At 41.2% G+C, this 24,302-nt stretch overlaps 2 protein-coding genes and 1 long non-coding RNA gene across 5 annotated transcripts; 2 read left to right on the top strand and 1 right to left on the bottom strand.

Annotated features, from left to right (window-relative positions):
* Positions 1-1,990: 1,990 nt before the first annotated feature.
* LOC110988266 (uncharacterized) lies at positions 1,991-5,180 on the top strand. 2 transcript variants are annotated; one of them, XR_002599393.2, is made up of 3 exons: positions 1,991-2,083; positions 2,747-2,925; positions 3,407-5,180. It is a non-coding gene; the product is annotated as an uncharacterized LOC110988266 (long non-coding RNA). The 2 variants fall into 2 exon arrangements; XR_002599394.2 differs by having other exon boundaries at positions 2,022-2,083; positions 2,712-2,925.
* On the bottom strand, positions 4,173-12,711 carry LOC110988264 (E3 ubiquitin-protein ligase RNF166-like). 2 transcript variants are annotated; one of them, XM_022251609.2, is made up of 6 exons: positions 12,575-12,711; positions 11,419-11,525; positions 10,140-10,296; positions 9,757-9,869; positions 8,629-8,851; positions 4,173-6,954 (listed from the first exon to the last, which is right to left on the bottom strand). In XM_022251609.2, exons 2-6 carry the CDS (start codon positions 11,508-11,510, stop codon positions 6,889-6,891), a joined length of 651 nt encoding a protein of 216 aa, XP_022107301.1. In that variant the 5' UTR covers positions 11,511-11,525; positions 12,575-12,711; the 3' UTR covers positions 4,173-6,888. The 2 variants fall into 2 exon arrangements, with proteins under 2 accessions (XP_022107301.1, XP_022107300.1); XM_022251608.2 differs by having other exon boundaries at positions 12,480-12,646.
* A 1-nt stretch (position 12,712) lies between these two features.
* On the top strand, positions 12,713-24,272 carry LOC110988274 (uncharacterized). The gene is made up of 8 exons (XM_087137693.1): positions 12,713-12,939; positions 15,119-15,195; positions 15,973-16,054; positions 16,434-17,040; positions 17,510-17,653; positions 18,272-18,454; positions 19,450-19,644; positions 21,403-24,272. Exons 1-8 carry the CDS (start codon positions 12,862-12,864, stop codon positions 21,789-21,791), a joined length of 1,755 nt encoding a protein of 584 aa, XP_086993819.1. The 5' UTR covers positions 12,713-12,861; the 3' UTR covers positions 21,792-24,272.
* The last annotated feature ends 30 nt before the right edge of the window (positions 24,273-24,302 follow it).

Raw genomic sequence — 24,302 nt, 5'->3', positions numbered from 1 at the left:
ACAAATGAAAGTGCATTTCCATCAATAAAATAGGGAGGCGAGTGCCGCCTGACTGTGGCAGCCCTGGATCTGTTACTGTCAAATCATCAATAACAAACATTCACTGTACGTCTCACAGCTTTCATAATAAGATCACTTCGAAGAAACGTACCCAAACACGGTTGGGATCTTTTTCCCCCTGCCAAAAATTTAAGAAAATAAGATTATAAAAGGGAAATAAATCAGCATCAATCCTTTAGAAAATTGCCTCGTTTGTTCTGCGCCCTGGGAAATGAAAAAAAAAGTGGCGAGGATAAAATGCAAAAGTTATGCGGTGTTGACCAAGCATTCAGGCGCACGGACTCCTGAAATTCGCTACGAATCGCAGTTACCGGCTTCCATATAGGACTCTTCTGGGATCTCGGGGTTCCCGGCCCAACGCACTTCCTCCCTGCCCATCCATTTAACCCTAAAAAGGATTCGAGCGACCATGCAAGGGAGGAAACGAGACAGGCCCCTAAGCCCTGGCCACCGAGTCGGCCATACGTCTCGAACCTGTACTAAGGCGCTCACCTGGACTTCGCGGACAGTCCCAACCGCAGAGCTTATCCCGTGGGCTAAGGTACTGTTGGTATTTGGCAGGGGTGAATTAGAGTCTCTTATAACTACTGACTGACAGCAAGCATTGGGAAAATAAAAAAAACCACCCCTGGGATTCGAACCCACAGTCTGACGATCTGCTATCCAAGAGCTTAACCGCTCGGCCGTTTCATTGCTTGTTGGTGTTCATAATTTAAGTGAATACTTTGATCTGACGTCGAAATAAGGGCAGAATTCTGACAGCGAACTTTAGTGACTATTTTGATGCGTTCCCCCGATGAAGGGGAAGAATTCTGAATGCCAAGTTTAGTGGATACTTTTGGTCGCCCTCCCAAAAGGTTGTAGAATTCTAACAGCGAAGTTCAGAGTGAATAATTATGGTGCTCTATTCACGCCACATTGCATGGCGCGATAAGAGTCATTGCACTGCGGGATGGGAGTCGTTGCACTGCGCGATGGGAGTTGTTGCACTGCGCGATGAGAGACCTAACCACCGTTTCGTATTATTTAACCGTTTATCAAGGTATAGACGGTCTGGTTGAGTAATCGAGTGCGTCCATGATGACATTTCTTCGGTAATGAGGCTGCGTGTCATTTCGTAGGACGTGATGATGTAACAAATTTGATTGCCTTTGATTTCTGACGTGGTCTTTTTTTCCCAGTTCGCGCTTTGTTTAAACTGTGACACGTACTTTCAAGAAACTTAAGAACAAGTGACCGGTTTCTAATCAAAAGATGGGTGAAACGGTTACGAATCGTTCTGTTGTTTTGCTAGGAGGTGCCATGTTTTTTCTTTATAAAATTATTTTTGTTCACAATGTCATGGTTTTAGCCAGCCTTCAAATTTATCACAGACTTGTCTTTACTGATTCATTCGAGGGATTTTCTGATTCAGTTGACCCCTGGGTGCCTTCCCAGTAGCTTTTAGAAAGTCCGAAAACTGGGTGAAGTTCTCTGGAATTTGACCTCGATGGACACCAAGTATTATTGAAAAAGTCTAAATATTGTTGGGGTTGTCTCCAGCACCCCATAAAAGGATTTATTTCTGGAAGGGGATGAGGGACAATTTTTTTTCTAATTTCTAAACCGGGGAGACAAAAGGTGTTATTAATTAACAATCGATATAATCCCCTCTATTACGCCTCCCGATCTCTATTTATAATGGGTAAGTCGGGCGACTTGAGCGGGCGGCAGTCGAGGCCTGGTGTCCGCTGTGGCATGTCTACTCACAAAAAAGGATAATAATATTCTAAAGTAAAGGATACGCCTGCTGCTTCGAAGGTTTATGTATGATGTAACTAATTTTTTGTATGCGTTCTTCCAATAATTATGCCGTTCTCGTGCCAGAAGAGGTCCAAAACGGCTTGTGATAAGGGTAAAATTAACAGTCGAGCACTGTTATCCTTAATCACCACAAGAGGGCGCCCTCCAGACCAGGACCAACTTTCAACCAATGGAATGCTTAAAGTTGCAAAGGTCGTCATGTCAGTGGACACAGCGTAAGGTAAGCCATGTCTTTTCTGAAACTGAAATGTTTCAGACAATTGTAAGAATAGTGACTGTTGTAAGATGATGTCAACAAATCTCTGAGAAGAGCTGAGTGTACACTCTATGTGCTTTCGAGGCATAGTTGGTAACTTTTTCGGTCACAACGTGATTAAGACGTCGTTACACTGTCCCAAGCTTTAGCTTTAGGCTCCTCATGGGATTTGAATGGACAGTGTCGTGATCGAGGTTCACTAAGCTTCCTCAGTGACTTTACTTTAATCTAGAATTCCACGTTTTAAATCTCAAAGAGAAGCGATATTTCCAAATCTATTTATATTTTGTGTATCCCCACTATGCTTTCCCTAACGAAATGCTGTATGGTGAGAAACACCAGCTACTCTCGTTTGTTCCAGTTCAACCTCTGCAAACGTCACAAATGTGTCTGCAATTAGGCCTTCATTGCATCGATCATGCTGTAATAGAACTAACATTAATCTTAAGAATTCAGATGCAGTTTGGATAAAATCAATATTTTTTGTAATGATTCCTGCCTCTCTATTACTGTTAAATATTCACCGACTTGACTTGCAAAAAAAAAAAGATTGAAATGTACGGCTCTCCTTTATCATATTTATTCTGCATAGACTGCACAGGAGCCACGTCTCAAAATTTGTTTCAGGTCAGTCAAACAACACTTGATGCATTTGTTTCAACCGTTGCCATGGCATTGTGGTCAGGACTCCTCACTGTTCCCTCCAAGCGTCGAGCCCTGCTAGCCACAGTGGTATTTACTGGTGTTGCAGTTGGCGGATACATCTACCTAAGGAGAAAGTTGAGCACTTCTGGAGATGGAACGAGGTTACTCAAGATGTCTTGTTCCTGTTTATTGGGTGTGATTGGTCGATCATGTGGAATCGCTTGATCTTTGTGCAATCTGTCCATCTTACTGCATGATTGGTCAATGCACCTTTTCTTTCTAATTTTCAGTTGTGGAAGATTTCGAAAAAGGGAAGTAACGTCTGAAAATTCATACTGGATAATGGCACAGTGCAATCGTGTGATCATGCTGATTGACCGATCAAGCCCGACATTTATACAAACAGAGAGACCAGAAACATACTTTTGAGATTTTACTCAATAAAACCAAATAATTGTGTTGCTGATACCAGCTCAGAAAAAAATCCCCAAAGTTCTACACCTGAGTGATGCCATTTTCCGTCCTGGTTTTATTTTGGCTGTTTGATGCATACAGCTACATGTAATTAAATTTCTAAAAACTTCTCCACAGAGGACTTGTTATAATTGTAGCTCCGTTTACCCCCTTTTCCATTCTGATAAGGAGAATCTAGGATGATGTAGCATCGGCTCTTTGACCATGTATTCATTGTTCAAGGGACTGTCCTACGAAGAATGCTGAACTGGACTGCATGAGCCACATCGAATGTGCATCGTGCATCATGCAAGATTTGACTCTGACAGGTGGATCGGCGAATATAGTCGGTAAAAAGGGAATACATGTACATGAATATTGTTTTGCGTTGTCAGGGGTACTTCAGCACCCGGTTCTGCTGTGCACGAACGGTGGGTTGTCAGTCTCGCACCTACACCATGTACACTGTTGAAAGGCACACTGAACTTTTGTAGACATTGAGATGAAAAAATTACTCCAGTGCATATTCATTTTGATGCATAGACAAAATGCTTAGTAAGGAATGTCATGAATATGTATTTCGTTTCTTAACATCACGAGTGTAATTCTCACGAAGTTATAGGGCATGTTAAGTACGGTACATCACAATGTTAACTTAACTGCTTATGAAGAACAAAATATGGAAAAACAAATGTGACTAATACGGGCAAATCACAAGAAAGCGCCTCCAAGAGTTTGCAATGCGTTGGCCAATCACATCACGTGAAATTTGTCCACCCTTTCCAGGTGCGAATTGGGTATTGGAATTATATAGATTTCACGTATTGTGATCGGTCAACGCATTGCTAAGTCTTGGAGACGCACTATTGTGAAATGCCCGTATTATTTAGGATTTGGTAACAAATTATAAACACCTGGAATTCCGACAAAAATAATAAACACTCATCAGTCAAAGTTTCTTCAGATACATGTATGTATAAATAAATAAACCTGTATTATATCAATAGTCAATGTTAAAAACAGTGGCAAGAACACTATAATGAACAGTAAGAATTTTGTCAACATTTACACAATATAAGTCAAAGAATTTCCAACATAATCATATAATGATTTGGTGTATTCCAGTGCAGTGGAGACAGTCTTGTCCCCACCATTTTGTATGACTAAACAACCAACTTTCTCTAGTCCAATTAACAAATATCTGTGCATTGTGTGGATCCCATAGTGTAAGGGAGCATCTCAAAAGCTACAATACCAAGCAACGTTTCAATGAGAACACTGCTTGATCCAATTGGGAACACTCCATGTTCCTCCTTAAAACTGCGCTTGTTCCCAAATAAGAACAGTGGCCTGTGTGTGTACATGCAAACTCAGGAACGATGTTCATGTATTGCAAATGGGAATAAAACAAATTTTCATAAAAGCGTCCCAGAGTGTACAGGAAGATTCTGACTATTGAACATAAGTCACAGACCAGGAGGGAACATTTAACATAAAGGCCGTGTCTGAAACGGGCTTCCAGACCTACGGCTAGGTCTATTGTCTCCATTTATTTCCAATGGAGTGAAGACCTAGACCTAGCTCTGAACAGATATGAACTCCCTCTGTTTATTTCTGCATTTCCACAACGGAAATGAACGGTAATACAAAATGGACAAGGTCACCTCCAAGCACATTTGGCTTAAGAAATGCACTCAATCATGCTTTCCAAACGGGTGTTGTACACATACACTCTATAAAATAGGGCCATTCAGTAATACATGCAACGCTAACATATAATGTGAATGTTGAAGAACATACACATTGGTTATGTACCAGATTGTTTTAGATAACTAGGTTATTGTCTCACTCAAACAATTGGAATCCCTTAGATCTTTTTATTTATATATAAATGTACTTTATGGTTATCTTTACTCTGTTATACATGTACATCTTCATTAAAACAAAAATGAACAAAATCCAACACTTTGCAGTGAGTTTCTTTGTACATGCCTCTTGCCAGGTCATGCCAGCTAGACCCTGTGGTAGCCAAGCAGTCAAAACTGTAAAAACAAGCAAAAGTGGTTCGGGTTTTCCATCCAATAGTGTATGAAAAAAACCCAAATGTAGCCACATTCAGAAAAAAAAGGCCATTACAGGCTACATTAAAAAATTTCGAATCTTCCCCCCAAAAAACGTGTTGATCTGCCTTTTAAAACCAGGTGTTGGCATCCAGGAACACTGCAGAAGCCCACCCATCTTGCACTTTCCAACAAACAAACAAACAACCCAACAAATAAACAAACAAATTATTTTTTCCAACCCAATCTTTGACCATTTTCGAAACAAGTGGACTTCGAATTCGCTGTTTCCCTCCATTTTGAAGCAGCGTTCAAAACCACAAGTTCAAGCACTGACTGGAACCAGCGAAACCGAAGTCTAAGCCGCATCCACTTGTTTCGAAAACACTCGGTGGTAGTTGGTCCGCGTATATGTACACATACGTCAAGGACATCTTTGGTCGGTTTGGTGCAATGGTGGTTACAACCTTGTTCAAAATGAGTAATGCCCTAGTTCATATTTCTTGCATAACAAATAAGGCTCACAGCGCTGAAGTGCATTTCAATCTGCGACTAACACAAAGTGCACTCCATTCTAATCACATCAATTCCACTGAACCCCCCCAAGTGGGAATTTTTATGGCTCAAAATTTTAAAAGGAGTAAAAATATTATCTATACAACAATTAAATTCTGAGAAAATTGATGAGGGTACATGAACACTTCACATCCTACTTAAAGGTAGTGTGTTGAAAATAAGAAAATTAGTTAGCTGTAGTACGCAGTGGTCTTTAATTTTGCGTCCTCTCGGAGTCCAGCTGACATGTCTGTATTTCACAATTTATCCAGAACCGTTGAAAACTTTGTTAAATTATTTAAAACAAAAGAGGTATTTTGTCTGATAAAAATCCAAAATAGTAATACCATTGCTTTGACTCTGCTAGGTTTCAAAACGCACCGACTGAAATATTCAAAGTGTCTCCAGTTTCGCGAGCAGGCCATCAGAGTAGTTAATCAATAGTTAAACATGTATCCCATGCCGAGTCCAGTCACACAATACAGTCAGACGAACGGAAACAAAGGCATTACCAGTAATCACTAGTTTGTCTGGGCCCAATACCGTAGAGCTGGTAACTGCGTTGAAGTCAGGACTTCTTAAGACCATTACAAGACCAACACAAGACCTCCAGTCTGAATTCAAATCACAAGCTATTTAAATTGAATGCAACAAAAGCATTCCTTTGTCATTGTTCAACTTGTTACTTGTGACTGGTCTTGTGCATGATCTTGTGTCTGGTCTTGTTATAGGTCTTGTGATGGTCTCCATGACGGCACTGGCTGGTAAGCAGAAAATAGTGCTTAGCAAATTCATGTGCTAAGCAGAAATCAACTGGGAACCACTTGGAAGAAATATAGAATGCATGGCATCTTGGCCGGTATGCCACTTTTGCCAAGTAAGTACTTTCTGTGATTAGTGAATATGTGGGCTTAGCAGCTCTGTGAAATTGGGCTGCGGTGCCAAGTCAATTAACAAAATCCATTCGGGTATCCAAAGTATCGCCAGGGATAATTGCATTTGCAGACATCAAGGCTGATGATGAAGCCACGCACATCTATTGAGCACCAATGACAGTTACTTGTCTTGAAGAGACGACTCCAAAACCTTCCGCAAAACTGCCTCTTCATCCTCACCGTAATCCTGAATGACATGAACAGAAATAATACCACGATGAATGAGCATTCTGGAAATGAGGTTCCACTAGAACGAGACAGCACGTGGAGACAAAAACTGGTGAAATAAGGATGTTTGCCATAAATATAACGAAATTCACGACAGCGTAATTCTTGGGCAATGTGGGAGTTTGACGTAATGTCAGACAGATATACCGCCCTCAAGTCCACTTGTGCCAGCTACAGAGCACTCTCACTGACCCACATGACCCATCATACCAGTTCATTAGCCACTGTTGAAGACAAAGACTGTGAAAATGCCACAATGCACCAAATGCCGCACATAGTATTTAGAGAGTAAGCAAGCTTTTTAAACACTGACAAATGGCAAAATGCTGCGCAAGCACCAAGTGCTGGATTGGCAAGAAACAATTCAGCAGAAGTGGTGTCCATTACACCATTTGATAAAGTATTCACAGTTATACTTTGCATGAAATTAAGCCTTCCTGTCTATTCTACAATTAAGCGATATGTACCGTTGCTAACCAAATGCTCGCCTACGGCAACAGTGGCCAATCTGGGGAAGCTACAGTATCGGTAGGTGGTCATGTGGTACTTTGGCATCTTTCACTTGGACCCTATTGTATCAAATAGCTGTCACGTGATGAAAACACGGAACCAAAGTTTGCCAGATCTTTCTGAAAATATTTAATTACCGCCTATGAGTCTTACACTTGGATTGGTTCTGTAAAGTTTGTAATCAAGAGTACCATTATGGAGGACAAAAAGAGGCCATCTGTTTTTCTTCTTTCAGAATAGTGGAAAAGCAGATTTTACATCTTTGTAACATACAATTATTGATTTTTTCTACTTTTCTGCTACCTCAAAAGCAGAATGACCATTTTTTTGTAATGCATTTTTCCACTTTTCTGCTACTACAAAAGTAGTTTTACTTTTCCTCTTTTTGATGGCGACCAAAAAGTGGCCATCTGCTTTTCTGTCCTCAATGGGCAGTGAATGGGGTCATGAACCTGTAGGTTATGATCAGTTCCATTCTGGGACTGTAAAAAAGTAAAAACTAGCATTCACGATTGTTGTCAAAATGTTCGATCCTCATTTCTGCCTGTTCGAAGAAAAAGTAAAATCTGCCTGTTTTGAAGCAGAAAAATAGAAAAATGCATAACCAAATAATGTTCGTTCTGCTTTTTGAGGTTGCAGAAACATAGAAAAGTCGATATTGCATGTTACCAGAACATAAGATCTGCTTTTCTGCCATTCTGATAGGAGATAAGCAGATGGCAACTTTTCATCCTTCATAGTACATGCATAATGCATCGGATATTCAGATACTCCGGTGTCAAAGACAAGCTCAAAAAGAGAAAAGAACTCTTCTTAAAAAGAAATTTGGCCTGGTCTTTTAAGACCTGGCAACAAGTGCTGCAACTCAATCTTTTTCAAATAAAGTCACAGTCCAATTAAAACAGACTCTAGTGTTTTCAATTTAAAACAAGTGGGTCATTGAAGTGGGCATTTTCTGCTAAAGCAAGTCACGGATGGTTTATTTTCCAATATCAAGTTTGAGAAAAAAACAAAAACGAAAAAAGAAATGTGACTCAACACCGATTTGAGTCTGAATCAGAGATTTGAGTCAAGACCATTGACAAAATTGTTGAGTGCTCATCCAGGTAGTAACTGCACTCACCACGTAGGTGTCATACTCAAATCGATGCCTCAGGTTCAGGTGCTCAATGAAGTTGCTGCTTTGGTAGTTGGGGTCACCCCAGGGCATGGAGGCGCAGACTGGGCACACCACAGGCGACGTGCATTCCTTGTGCTCCTTGTTGCAATGCCTGGTCAGACCGCTGCTGTCCAGGTTTTTAAGGCCACAGTAGGGACACTTGAACGTGGACCGGTTAGGAATATTGCTGTAATGTACAAACACAGGTAAATTCGATCAAAAACAAAAACTGAAGCCAATGCAGGGAAGAACTATCATTTCCCTGGATCACTAGGACTTGAAAACTTTCTTGAATAAGCCAGTTTGGTATTTCAAAAAAGGCAAGGTCACTGGAAAGCAAAGTTCATGTGTGAGTTACATGTACATGTAGCAAACGGCTGGCCTGTGGCCGCACTGGTTGGGCAGTCCTTCGCGCATGCATCCCACATGCAAACGACTTCAGATGCACTTCAATTTGGACATCTGCTGTTGGGATACAGAACTTGCTCATTACTGGTACGACTTCATTTTCTAAGTACATGCACTAGCACTGAGAATACAAGGTACATGGTTGACTGTGGTTGAGACCACTTCAGACCATCACAAGACTCCACAAGAGCAACACATGAACTCCGGTCTGAAATCAAAGTCACAAGCTATTCAAATGAACTGCAACAAAAGCTGTCCCTTGTCCTTGCTCATCCTATTACTAGTGAGAGGTCTTGGTATGGTCTCGACTACAATACCGCAATGTATATTTCTTATTTACAACAGACATTCCTGAGTGGAAATGCATTGTCAATGGGAAGCAGGGAAACTTGTTACACGTCGGTTTTGGCTTTATAATGAGATTTCAGATAGCTGTAAACTGATGGATCTTTGTCCTTTGACATTTGATCTTTGTCTTTGCCCTTTGTGTTTTGATTGTTTTGTGAAATAAACTTCCACCACTTGAACTTGTGGCAAAGTAAAAAGCCAGCCTCCCTCGATCCACTGAGCATTGCACTCTTTGTCAGTATATCGCCATGGGAAAAATAACCCACTGAATGGATCACTTCCAAGCTGTTAACATGTGCAGGCTGTTTGCGAGTCACTGTAAACTTGGCAATTTACCGTGGTGCTTTCTGTGATGTAGTAGCGACTGGCTTGAACTTGACGGCTGAGTCTGTCGTGGTTTCCAGCTTGGTGCAAGTCGCTGTGTGGCTTCGGATTTTGGACATGGACATCTGTGTTCCAAATGAAGGGAGAAAAAAAACTTAGAAAAAATGGAACAGATAGCAAACTGGAGCAAATTATGTTTGTGAGAGAAACGTTTACAGCTTAATTGAACATTTTTACTAAATCAGTCGCACATAAGACACTGCACATGCTGCATAATAACTCTATGGCACATTCTTTGTAAGTGAAGAGAAATAAACGTATGCCTTGTGGGACTTAAAACAGCACTCTCCAAAAAAACACCCCACACCTCAACAAAAAATGCGCACTATACCCACCTTTTTTCCACAACCAGAACAGACCGACTTTGTTGAGGATATCCGTTTCTCAATATCTTTAGCTTTGACCCTCTTCTTGGGGTCAAAGACCATTCGACACAGCGCACAAATGGGTGATGCTACATCTGAACATGTAGCTAAACATTCTTCACAGAACCTGACGGTGGGAAAAAAAGGTGAACTTAATCTTACAGTTTAAAACACCATGATGAAAATCCAACACTAAAGTGAAATCTACATATACAATCTTCCTTCCACCATCATCACCACAAATCATCATCCATCAAAAACTTCACCCCCGTGTCACGCTTTTTAATAACCACCTTTGTTATGATCACTTTATCCATCATTCTTATTCAAACCACCATCACTGTGCATCAATATCACCATCCTACATGGGCAGGTACATGTTATCATTATGGCTGCCATACATGCACATATACACAGTTGGGGCAAAAATTACACTAAAAAAACCCTAGTTTTCCTCAATTTTTTGCTGTTTGAAATAGTTTTGTCAACTTTTTATGAGGTCAGGCAAATTGTATAGTGTGTACATGTACATGTACCTCAACTGAAAATATTCAAATACATTTATTACGGTTCAAAATATTAATATTTCTGAAAAAAAATTTTGTCAAAAATTTACAATGTACATGTACATGTACCACCTTACTGTGGTTTAAAAACACTTCAGAAAGTGGTCCACTGCGACTACAAAATGTGACCAAAAATACAGAAAGTGGCACTAAATGTTAGGGTTGGAACTTGGAGTACATGTATATGTACATAAAGTTTAATTTTTTGTAAAATAGAATCATATATGATTCATATTTATACACTGTATATACATGCACTATATATGTACTGGTACATCTCTGGGTGTTTTTATAATCGCATAAACCATACACATTAAGTAGAGACCCACCTTGTCTGTCCCCGGGAAAAGAAAAGTTGGTAGGAATGAGTGAAGTTTTTAAATTTGAGGAAAACTGTTTTTGTTCTACCCAGTGTATGTAAACTTTTTGCCCCAACCTGCCAACTGTGTGAGCATCACTACATTAACCATTTTTCAGCTCCGTCAAACAAACATAATCATCCTTGCCACTATCATCAAAATCAATATGACTGCAGTCCAATTGCTGCCATTCCAAATCACAACTATCATCATTAGAATCACAAATCATCATGGTCATCACCATCAGACCACCCCCATCTGCAACCCTCAATCGACACTTCCAAGATCTTTAAAACACAGCACCTACTACTGCTTGATACGTACACATGTCCGCAAGCAATCCTCACTGGTTTGCAGTACACTTCCAAACATATTCCACATTTGAGATCATCTTCTCCTTCGTCTATACTGGCCATGCTTTATCCAACTTCCTGTTCACAGGAATGAATCACAGATCTCAATGAATCTCAATGAATCTCAATATAATTTTTCCCTTTGTCTCCAATCAAGAATGTGTAAGAGCCTTGCATTTGTTTTCAGGTTTCCTTTTAAGTGGAATAGTGTTTTCCTCTAGTTTTCTAAGGTGGAACTACATGTATCAGCAACAATGCACAAATTCAAAAAGAGCGCTTTTTCAGAAGACCCTAATTATTGGAATGACAGGGATTGATGTTTTATTTTTCACCTACATGTTATATGCAATGTACAATGTAGACCTGTCGCCTGTCATGCCTGTCCTAAAGTAAAACTGACTTTCACGACAAAACATGCAGACCGTGCAATGCAACTGTTTGTAAGCAGGTAAGTAACATATGTTAAACAAAGAAATTCAACTTAGGGACTGGCAACAGCCTTATGCTATACTTTAAATCATGGAGGATGGAAGACAGTGTCGTTGTTACACCCCAACTATAGCATCAGTCCCAACTATAGTTGGGCCCGTCCCAACTATTGTGCTACAGTTGGGCCGGCCCAAATACAGCAGAGGGGTCCAGTATGCACGATGTGATCAGCGTGTGCCAAAGTCATACTGTTTACAAATGTCATGTCATTGGTCATAGGGCTAGATGAACAGATGAAGTGCCACATTTTAGACGAACTGTGTCACATGTGAGACACATTGACTTGGATAATGTTGAGACATTTCCCACAGACATTAGTCAACAATAGTTGGGCCAGCCCAACTGCAGCACTACAGTTGGGACTGTCCCAACAATAGTTGGGACTTATGCTATAGTTGGGGCGTAACATCTTCCTCCGTGTTTAAACCATGGAGGAACTAGGCCCTAACTACATGTAAGTTGACAATGACATGCTTGACTAGACCCAACATACGCCAATATAACAATTCTTCTTTGATATGTTTGATGTTTTTGTGAACTTACCTGTACCCCTGCAGCTCTACTCTGGTGTCTTGTTTTTAAAGGATTAAGAATGTGATAAAATTAAGAATCAGATAAAAAGGAATTAGCCTTCTTACAGTTACATGTACGTCTTGGGATGAATCAGTTTGTGTGTAGTTTACAGCTGCAAGGTCAAAGGTCACGTTTTCCTCAGCCTGGTTTCTGAACTACTCTCCTATATGAAAAAGGTTATCTCTAAAGAACCAGACTAAATACCGAAGAACAACGCACAATCGTCTCGTCGTCTCGCACTGTGCCTTTTTTTCCCACATGTATCTCTGTTCCCTGGGAATCTGATTTGAAGAATTTTCTTAATTAGACACCAACATCTTTCTCTCACAGTTTGTAGTGACCAACAAAGAACATGTCTCTTGCCTTTGTTCCGCCTCGGCAACGACATGATCGCGGGAAATCTGTGCCCGACCAGGCAACAATACAAAAGGCGAGTGTCCCCTTTCAATGCCTTTCTAATTCTACTCATCATGCCAGTGTTTACTTTAATCAGGCGCCAGTCTAGCTACATCATGTACCCTGCTTACTGTTATCGAAACGTCAATTTTTGTAATGCTTTGGAAAGTACAGTATGTAGACCTATAGATTTGATGGCCTGAGTTTTCTAGGTATGTTTTATGCATTTTGTTCTCTTTGCTGAAGGCCTACATCATGTACGTAATAATGAATACATTCAACATGTTCAACATTGTACAATTTATGTACATGTATGGTTTGCTTCAGTGCCAGTAATGGAAAAATGTTTGGTTGGTTTGTTATTGAAAAAAATTTTTTGAATGCATTTTTGTATTATGTTACAGTTCATGAATTTGATACCCGTAGCTTCAGCTTTTTTGTCTTGATTTGGCATTTAAGTAAAACTTTCCTCCAATGTCTCGAGAACTACAGGGTAGTTCCTGAGGTTTTTCAAGCAAGTGTCTTCATGTACTGGTGTGTACATATACTGTACATGTATGTACCGGTAAAATGGTATAATACCCATATGCAGCCAGAAATGAGACGGCCGAATCCACACGGTCTTCCTTGTAGCACCGCTACACTGCTGCAGAACTGAGCATGCGCATTAACGAGCAGAAGTTCACAGGTACGCTATGAAAGCATCACATATCCGTGTACGCTTAGAACAGAAAAGAACTGACTCATGGGTAACTCTGTGTAGCATCGGGTTTGTGCACAAGTCTATGGTGTAGCACTTTTTGCTACACGCCGCGGCCCCTTCCTTTTTCGTTTCCTCATGTAGCACTGTGTAGCAGTGGGTTTGTGCACAAGTCTATGGTGTAGCACTTTTTTGCTACACGCCATGGCCCCTTCCTTCTTCATTTTCCCGTGTAGCACTGTGTAACAGCGGGTTTGTGCACAAGTCTATGGTGTAGCATTTTTTTGCTACACGCCGCGGCCCCTTACTTTTCTCTCGCCTTCGTCTTGCACTGTGTAGCATTAGTGTGCACTTGAAGGTCTGGTTCTTAGACCATTCGATCGGCTGTGCCTATATCCTATAGCATATCACCTGACTAAACATTCTGTGTAGCATGTAGCACTGCTACACACACAGGTTCTATCTTCTTCGGCTCATTTCTGGCTGGGTATAGAATGATGGGATGTTTGCTACATGTATGGAAGCTTCTTTCCGCTATCCACAAGGTCTTAGGTACCGATGCTGACGGAAGACTTCATGTATTGATAAATTAATGGGTTTATTTTTCTAGATTTTACACTTTTCCACCACTTGCATTGTAACAACTGATTTTTTCATCATTTTACTACCAAAATAAAATGTAGACAACCCAATTACAGGGAAAAAAGTCGGTGAAAAAGACATTAATGTTGAAAGCTAGCAAGTTTTCAATTTGTCCTCAAATATACCATACTTTACATGTACATGTACGTGTGTGTGGATAAGCCTTCCCCACATTAAGGGAACAAGTCTTTTTTTAGAAAATTTCATAACCAAATTGTGGGGACAACCATTTGTGTTTCAACTTGTGTAATCTCAATAACCAGGTTGTATTTCTACACTACATATACATACATGTACACTGTACATGTACAGTACGTGAAACAAGTATACTGCACATGCACACGTATGCATCAGTTTGTACACTTGATGTACCCTGTATGTGTCATGTTCTGTCCATCTTCCCATGTACACACTGCTTGACATTCAGTTATATGGTAAAAGCAAACATCAGTTGAGAAATTACATGGTATCTTGTGTACTTTCGGTCTTCTCTTGAAATACATTGTCAATATTTTGAGGCACTGTTAATGACATACATGTACACTGTACATGACACACATGATACAGACTTACACAGAAATGTACATACATGTACATGTACTTCACTCAGTTAATGGGTTTGGCAAATGTACATATACACGTATGTTACCACAGAAGGATGAGATTGTTAATACAAACATTGTGAATATTTAGTAGTTTGATACCATCAAAAGCATGGGCTGAACTGAATTATATAATTGTTGATACATGGACATGCACCTGTTCTTTATCTTTTCAGTTGTTTTAATTGTAGTCATGGTAAATTTTGCAAATTTGTGGGAACAGTTGGCAGAATAAATCATTCACTCATCCATTTTTGTTTTCATTGTAGATGCTTGATGAAAATAATCAGCTGATACAAGCCATTGTTGACTACCAAAACAAGGGAAGAGCTTCGGAGGTTGCCCAGTAAGTTTCATTCAAATCATGACACAGTTCCAGCTTTTGTAGACTTTCATTTGCATTTCAATCAAGTTTGCTGACTGCTAGTGCGTGTACATTGTACTACATGGAAGTGTTGACATGGATAGATCCAAAACAATGTTTTTTTCAGGGGATGGTGGATAAACTTGATGGGAAGACAAAAGATTTGAATATTTTTTTCATCAAAATTCTTGTAACTTTTTGTGGCTTTTCTTAGGGGTGAGGCTACATTTTGGGGTTTTTGATACACTTTTGGAAAGAAGGGAAATTATGAAATAGACCCGAAATATTACCTTTCTTTTATTATTTTTCCCAAAAATTAAAAAGAAGAAAGTGGCTTCTTTTAGGGGGAGGGGCGTGGTCCATTGGCCCCCCTTGACCTGCCTTTGAGTGTTAACCCTTTTTGAGATGGCATAATATCTAATGAACATGAAGATGACTGTTTTCCGTCACAAGCCAACAGCATCGTGCATGTACAGCAGAAAGTCGAGCTTTTCATGGAAGCATCATCCTACAAAGATTACACATTGTTTTTTTCTTACCAAGATATTAAGCTTACTGTACGTACATGTGTACATGTACATGTATGTATTTGAAAAATGTAGACGGTGACCGTTCATGATGCATACAATATGTCTGACCTTGAAAAAGTGGCAGGTGCCCTGACGTTCTGGCTCTGATTTCACCTGTTCACTGCACAACAAGATTCTGTATATTTTTGTGTCTTGAAAATCAATGTGAGCCTTGATTCTTCTTTCACAGATACCAACAAATTCTGCACCGCAACCTGGTGTATCTGGCAACGATAGCAGACTCCAACCAGAGCATGCAAAACCTGTTAGCTGTAAGTTTTGCTGTTGATCCATATGTAATAGGAATGTAAACTGAAACCTAACAAAAAATACATGTATCGCATTCCTACTTGGATTATAGAAGTTAGAAACCTCTTGTCCAGAAATATGGAATATGAAGTTCATATCTACTCTCTGCTGTTCTTAAGAATTCAACCAGATTTGAGGCCATTTCAGACTTTTCCAAGATTTCCAGCCTTTTAGTCACATGTAGTCTTTTTTCTTTGTGTCATTCTAGCATTACAGCGAGAAGTTTACTTATTTTGCTGTTTGTACAGCGTACCTGGAATGACAGCACAGATGACAGTTTGAGGTGTCAATAATTAAAGAACATATTTTAAGAAGTGTAATGCTCTTTTTCTTTGTTTTTAGCCCCCAAACCAGAGCAGTGCTAACATGGGCAACCCTTCCCAAGGGATGAATGGTCCCAACCCACCCCCTGGGGGAATGGTGCCTAATTCACAGCCAGATAACATGATGCATCAGCATCACCAGCAACACCCACAACCACAGCAGCAGCAACATCCGCAGCATCAGCAGCATCCTCAACATCCGCAGCAACATCCACAACATCAGCAGCAGCATTCTCAACATCAGCAGCAGCAACACCCACAACAGCAGCATCATCCACAACAGCAGCAACAACATCCACAGCAGCAACATCAACATCCACAACAGCAGCAGCAACATCCACAGCAGCAGCAGCACCCACAACAGCAGCAGCAACAACATCACCCACCACAGCAGCAGCAACTCCCGCAGCAGCAACAGCAGCAACAACAACATCCACAACAGCAACAACATCCACAGCAACAACAGCAACAGCAGCATCCACAGCAGCAGCCACAGCCACAGTCTCATCAACAGCAGCAGCAACAGCAAGCGCAGCAACAGCAGCAACCGCAGCAACAGATGGGCACTGTGCCTGCTAGTATGCCACAGACATCTTCAGGCCCAATGCCTATGGGCCAGATGCACGGTAGGCTTCTCTGTAATTTTTTGTCTTTGTCAAAGAAAATAGGACCTGCCCCAAGTTTGCCCTTAAGGGTCTATGCAAGGCATTTTTCTGAGACACTATTTTTTGTGCATCTTGATATGTGTCTTCAGTGTACATGTATGAAAATATTTGACAACCTTGAGGGGCTAAGTTTACTTTCTTACATGTAAGTGCTTTATGTTTTGCATATTTAAAATTGCAGAGGTATTCCTGACGGCCGGATGTGCTATTGCTATGATACCAATCATGGAAGACAATTCACTTTGTATTTTTTTCTATTTGTACACAAATATTGCCTTCTCCTCCTTTTGTGATCTTGTGAGTAGCGATCATGGAAAAAGACCATTTGATGGATTCATTCATTGTCAGATTACAGTCTTGATCTAGATGCATGCCGAATTTGCTTCAGTTGTTTTCTGAAAACAAACTCCTGCTGGGTATTTCTCTTCAGGTTCCCAAATGGGCGACCAGTCGTCAATGGGCCCACCGTCCAGCACCTCTGGTAATAACATGCCCAGCTACAGTACATCAGGCAACACCCAGAACATGGGAGGATACCCAAGAGGCTCCATGCCCCAAGACCAGACCCCACAAGGTAGACACTCTTTGTACAACCCCTGAGCTGCTTCTTGTGTTATTATGGGGGGGGGGTTGTAACTCTAAATGAGCTTAGGGCTCGACATTTTCACTGTGCATGTTTTTGTTGCGATTAACTTTCAGGTTTTTTTAATTAAGACACCATAACATCAGTTTCCTGAAAATTGCACACGCCGTTCTGGCAGAACGGCAATATTTCTGAGCCCAAAGTGTTAACTTCCTCCATTGGCGTGCTCAGTGCACGTAGGCTGACACATGACTGGCCATGAAGTATAAATGACTGTAACAACAAGACTCAAAGTTGGATTGAATTGAAACTTTACAGATGTACGCCTGATGAACATCTTTGTGCATGCCAAGTTTAAAAACAAAATCAGGCATGTGACAGCTGGGATCTTGGGGAGGGGGCGGATTCCATCCCTGGCCTCACCCCTTCTCCCCAGCAGTTGTTGAGATGGGGAAAAATTTCATTTAACTTTTATTATAAACTCGGAATCAAGTTGTTAATGTGTGGCTTTCACCAATGCCACTTTCACATTGTTGAAGGGCAGAACCAAATACTGTCGGTGCCCTACCTGTCTTGCTGATTTTGGGCCCTCTCTTTTTTGTGTTTCAGGCCCTCCAATGAGTGAGCAAGGCTTGATGTTGCCCCCAGCCAGCTCGGCCCTGCCCACCAACATGGCGGCCAATCCCACCAATCCCCCGATGCCCCCCAATCCCAGCATGCAAAGTGGCTACAATCCTAGCGCCTCACAGGGTAGCGCCGCCTACTCCCACGCGGCCATGCCCCAATCACAGGGTGAGTGGCTTCAGTTTGCACCACTACATGTATATTGTTTTTGGCACATTTTAAATTTTTTCCCCGATGATTTCCACAGAAAGCTGTCCTAGCACTGTAGGCATTGTATCCTCACAAATGTGCAAGAGTCAATGGCCATGTGTTCGGTTTTAGAGATGGCAGGATACTGTGAAGGCAGGATAAGTATTGTACATGTAGAACATACAATGGTCATGGAATTAGAAGGTCAGGAGATGGACAGCAGCAGTCAACCTGATGTATGTAGCTTTGATAATGTACGGCTGTTTACAAGTGTAATTTTCATGTCAGCAATACCCTTGCAATCCTTTAAAGGGTTGCTACAATCAACATCTTGTAATACAAACCTTCACAGTGCAGCTTTGTGTCTCTGCTAACCTTATTTTCAACTTTTGTCTTACTATTTCAAAGGGTATTTTACTGCATTAATGGTTTTTATGCTGATGATATTTCAATATTCATGAGCAAACTGTGATGTCATGTAAGGATGAAAGCCTCAATGCATACAAAAAAGTTCTGCATTTTTGTAGAATTTTGCTAGAATTGCCTTTCGCTTCTTTGCTCTGTATGTGTATCTCAACAAGCAACCATCAATCCCTTTCTCAGAAATGTTTTCTGTAGCTAAGTTCTTGGTTCACAAATTTAACAGAAACACCTACATGTATGCGCTGAACTCTGTCTTCCCTAGATGATTTTATAGCAACAGCGCCATCAGTTGTCCAAAAAAGCATGGATAATTTTTCAATGCATTTAACCAAATATAGTCATTTTGCCTTTGAGAAAGATTCTGCTAGGATTAAAATATCAGGCCCTCCATATTTTGAGATTTGTATTTTAGGTCATTGTAGTCAGCAAGCAGTTTGCAGCAGTTTTATATTGCAAACAGGAATGTAAGAGTTTTTGTACATTGAAGAAGAACACAAAATTGAAGAAAAACTGTCAAAGAAAAATTAATTGAGCTGCACTTGAACCCATAGTAAGCATGATGCCACGGCAACCAAACATGCCCAGCAACCAGCCAACCAATCAGCAGCAGCAGCAGTTCCACATGCCCCAGCAGAGGTACCCGCCGCAGCAGGGAATGATGGGGCCATCTCAGAACGGTAGTCAAGGCAACCAGATGATGGGAACACAGCAGCCAATGGGAGGATTCAGACAGCCTGCCCAGACAGGTGATTGAATGATGTCATAAGCAGGCTATCCCAAAATTAAATATTGTTACTTCCCAAATGGTAATATTGTTTCTGTGTACTTTGGAGCAGTTGGCCAAGTTCTGCCTGCTGATACAATTGAAATACTGACAAACATAGTTTGCCACCAAATTGTTTATAGCGTGATATTTTGTCATAAACGTGGACAAAGGTCAAACCATTTCAGGTAGTAGAATTCTGAATTTGTGAAAAACATATTTTCTAATTGAGACCCAAAAATTAAGTGTTGCAAAATGTACGTGTACCACCAAATGGAAGAATGAGAACAAATGAACAGCTCAAGTTGTCTTTACGACTTGGTAACATTGAAAAAAAACTGGAACTGTAAATACATTCATGTATTGAATGCAAGTGTGACCAATGGCTGCCATGACTGAACCTCATGATACATACATACATTCATGTATTGAATGCAAGTGTGACCAATGGCTGCCATGACTGAACCTCATGATACATACATACATTCATGTACTGAATGCAAGTGTGACCAATGGCTGCCATGACTGAACCTCATGCTACATACATACATTAATGTAGTGAATGCAAGTGTGACCAATGGCTGCCATGACTGAACCTCATGCTACATACATACATTCATGTACTGAATGCAAGTGTGACCAATGGCCGCCATGACTGAATCTCATGCTATAAACATACATTCATGTAGTGAATGCAAGTGTGACCAATGGCTGCCATGACTGAACCTCATGATGCATACATACATTCATGTACTGAATGCAAGTGTGACCAATGGCCGCCATGACTGAACCTCATGCTACAAACGTACATTCATGTACTGAATGCAAGTGTGACCAGTGGCTGCCATGACTGGACCTCATGTTACATACATACATTCATGTACTGAATGCAAGTGTGACCAATGGCCGCCATGACTGAACCTCATGATACATACATACATTCATGTATTGAATGCAAGCGTGACCAATGCCTGCCATGACTGGACCTCATGTTACATACATACATTCATGTATTGAATGCAAGCGTGACCAATGGCTGCCATGACTGAACCTCATGATACATACATACATTCATGTACTGAATGCAAGCGTGACCAATGGCCGCCATGACTGGACCTCATGTTACATACATACATTCATGTATTGAATGCAAGCGTGACCAATGGCTGCCATGACTGAACCTCATGATACATACATACATTCATGTACTGAATGCAAGTGTGACCAATGGCCGCCATGACTGGACCTCATGTTACATACATACATTCATGTACTGAATGCAAGTGTGACCAATGGCCGCCATGACTGAACCTCATGCTACAAACATACATTCATGTACTGAATGCAAGTGTGACCAATGGCCGCAATGACTGGACCTCATGTTACATACATACATTCATGTACTGAATGCAAGTGTGACCAATGGCCGCCATGACTGAATCTCATGCTATAAACATACATTCATGTAGTGAATGCAAGTGTGACCAATGGCTGCCATGACTGAACCTCATGTCACACGTACATTCATGTACTGAATGCAAGCGTGGCCAATGGCCGCCATGACTGAACCTCATGATGTATATTGTATCATATTTTTGCTTGCATACTGTTTTGAGGCGTACAGATAGCAGAATGAAATGCAAACCCATAACCCCACAAAATTTGAATATTCATTATAATCTTAATACAGGGTTGGTTAGTACCTGATTCCTAATTACTATCGATAACAATTGTCTTGCAGGACCACAGTCGTATGGCCAAGCCCCAGGTTACGGCCAGCAGTACCCACCCCAGCAAGGCGGCTACCCACAACACACCACCCGCCAGCCCTACTCCAGCCAATACCCGACCCCACCCCCGCAGCAATCCGGACCACCCCCGCCTCCCCCACCAGGGCCTGCCCAGCAGCAGCAACCCCAGCCTGCCCCACCCCCACCACACCAAGGGAACTATGGCGGCTACCCGCAGGGCCAAGGCCGGTATGGGTATGGTCCTGGCCCCGGGCAGGCCCAGGGGCCGCCGGGGCCAGCCGGCCCTGTTGGGCCTGTAGGGCCGGGGCCCGGTCCCCAGCAAGCAGGTGGTTATGGAGGTTATGGCCAAGGACAGTATGGGCCTGGTTATCAGCAGTGATAGGAAATCTCCTCGATCCACCTCCGATCGAAAGGGTACCCCTAGGTCCAGTCTCATGGTCTTGTTTAACAGAAGTAAACAGCACCGTGTCTCACAAACAAGTGAGCTTATTTCATCCATTTTTGTACATTTTAGCACAGCTGTGGATCACTTGTGTAGTGGTCCAAGTGCAGGAAAAAGTTGACCCAGCCATGTTAAGCACAGAATGGTTCAATCGTGAAGTGCGCTGATTTGCTGATCGAGTGTTGTGCCTACACTGTAAATTTGCTGGTTATTGGTTGCTTTCTTTGTAGTTGCTCTGTGTCGTTGGGCCCTGCTGGGTCGGTAATGCATTCCTTGGCCACGTATTGTGCATCGGGACATATATTCACAAGTGTTGTACTTGAGTCTGTTACAAGTCCTGTAAGTGAAGTCATAGTCTATTATGTGTTCATTGCAAATCATCCAGTGTTAAGCCCAGTCGCAATCTGTTTGAATGAGTTGTTACAAAAGCATTCCTTTGTCATTATTCACCCTGCTCCTTTGACTGGTCTCATGAAGGGACTTGTGACTAGATTCATGAGTGGAATTTTGTTGAATTCTACTCAAACATTTAGAATTGTATTTTTTAGAGACTCAAACCGGTTGATGCGTTTTTAATTCAAAATGGACATGCAAAAGCAGAATGCAATTTAAATCTACCTGTGTTCAGACTTGGAATGTGCTCGTGAGTGCATTTGAGATTAACTGGTGATCGACTCAGGACGGAATTGTGATGGACCCAACAATGCGGCTTGCATTGAAATAGGGTTAGGTTACCTGTTTGTTGAACATCATACGTACATGTACATGTATCTAAGGCTAATGCAGGCTTCCATTTCGAATTCAAAATCGCATCCAGATGTCTGAGAACAAACACAGTGCTAGGCAAGTGAAACGAGGGAAGTTATTTGGACATGTCTAATTAACAAACTAGGAGCATGTAGACCAAGAGACAAGCTCTTCAAATCAACTGCAACAAAAGAATTTGTTTCTCGTTGTTCACCCTCTTACTTGTGACTTGTCTTGTGTTTGCTCTTCAGACAGATCTTGTGTGGTAGTCCCAGCTGCAATACTTCTGTACAGTTAGGTCTTAGATTTGCTCTGTTTTGCTTTGCTTTGGTTTTCTTTGCCAGTTGTTGCAGGTGATATTTTCCGGACTTTCCCCACAAGACTTTACATGAAACACTGCAAACCCATTCTGCATAGATGTTCTTCACTTCGTGTGTAAATATTTGTCATTTTAGTTACTGTTTCAAGGTCTTGCTGTTCATTGTGAACACACTGCTTGTAAATTTTGTGACAAGTGTTAAGTTTGTTGGTATTTTGGGAGTCTTGCATTGAAGTTATGTGCTGCAGAGTCAAATAACTGTTGGGGGAGAAAAATCCAAACAGCCTTCATAAAAGAAAATCACATGTACATGTATGTGTGCTTGAACTCCATGGCTGGTCAGCTTTCATGCCAAACAGTGGAATACCCCAGCAGGCAATTTTGTACCTGTTGCAAGTTTATGCACAATGAAGATTTGTGGCATCACAGCAAGTACATGTATGTCTGTGCTGCGAGGATGGTAAACTAGTGAATGTGGAAAAATTGTGCACATTTCAGTGTGAACATGCTTTCTGAAGTGGTATTTGCATTGAGCTTGCATTTTTGTGAAGTTGGACCAGGCCTCTAACGAAAATTGATGCTTGTGTACATGTTACTTCTACATGTCTTAAAGCTTGGAAGATCACCTTATCATCCCTGAAACTATGGTATCAAGTCGTATCCAAAATGGGCTTCCAGAAGCTATGGCAGCATCTTCCATCTCCAGGTGCCCACACATTAACAACTTGGGAGATCTTCATGCACATGTAGATGTAGCCCTGGGCATGAGGTTCATTGGTATGAGGGGGGGTAGGGCTTGATAAAAAAAATTAATTCCACGGTGCATTTTTGTGTGTGATGTGATGCATGGTTTTTAAATTTTTGCTTGGTTTCGGGGGCACATAGCGACCTTCATCTAAGGGTAAATTGAGGAAGTTGCTCTCTATGTAACATTACCCATTAAAAAATTGGTTCCAAACAGGGGTGAAGATGTAGCACTTTGAACACCAGTTATGATGGCGAAGGTGCACTTCATAGATGCCCCCTTTTACTGTGTGCACACTGCAAAAACATGCAGTCCTGAGCTCCTGGTAACAGGCCACAACTCTTGTGGGGCGCTCATTACAGTGATGCAAAGACAAAATTACCCGGATGTGGCTAGTGGTTACATGTGAGCCTACATATGGGTAACAGATGAAGCTCCTGGCTGACATCATCCTTAGAAACATGCCTATGGATTTTTAATTTTTCAAAAACATCGCTTGTTTCTGCCAATGGGTTTTGGTTATTTTGTATATTCTATCAAACTGTGGCAAATGGCTGTAACATTGTTTTGAATGCTTTATCATTAAAATGACAAGGTAACATTCCAATCATCTTGATCTGTCTGGAATTTGTTTGGA

This window comes from Acanthaster planci, linkage group LG06, assembly GCF_054643075.1.
Source record: "Acanthaster planci isolate LZ-2023a linkage group LG06, COTS_SCS, whole genome shotgun sequence".
Classification (NCBI taxonomy): domain Eukaryota; kingdom Metazoa; phylum Echinodermata; class Asteroidea; order Valvatida; family Acanthasteridae; genus Acanthaster; species Acanthaster planci.
This window is presented reverse-complemented; position numbering and strand designations above follow the sequence as displayed.

What these genes read in the sequence shown, in the direction of transcription:
- LOC110988264 (XM_022251609.2), bottom strand. Translation starts at nt 11,510, where the DNA reads ATGGCCAGTATAGACGAAGGAGAAGATGATCTCAAATGTGGAATATGT. An exon ending in AGGATTGCTTGCGGACATGT is followed by an intron (nt 10,297 to 11,418) that starts GTACGTATCAAG and finishes TCCCACCGTCAG; the next exon opens with GTTCTGTGAAGAATGTTTAG. An exon ending in ACATCACAGAAAGCACCACG is followed by an intron (nt 8,852 to 9,756) that starts GTAAATTGCCAA and finishes TGTACATTACAG; the next exon opens with CAATATTCCTAACCGGTCCA.
- LOC110988274 (XM_087137693.1), top strand. Translation starts at nt 12,862, where the DNA reads ATGTCTCTTGCCTTTGTTCCGCCTCGGCAACGACATGATCGCGGGAAA. An exon ending in GCATGCAAAACCTGTTAGCT is followed by an intron (nt 16,055 to 16,433) that starts GTAAGTTTTGCT and finishes CTTTGTTTTTAG; the next exon opens with CCCCCAAACCAGAGCAGTGC. An exon ending in GCCTATGGGCCAGATGCACG is followed by an intron (nt 17,041 to 17,509) that starts GTAGGCTTCTCT and finishes ATTTCTCTTCAG; the next exon opens with GTTCCCAAATGGGCGACCAG.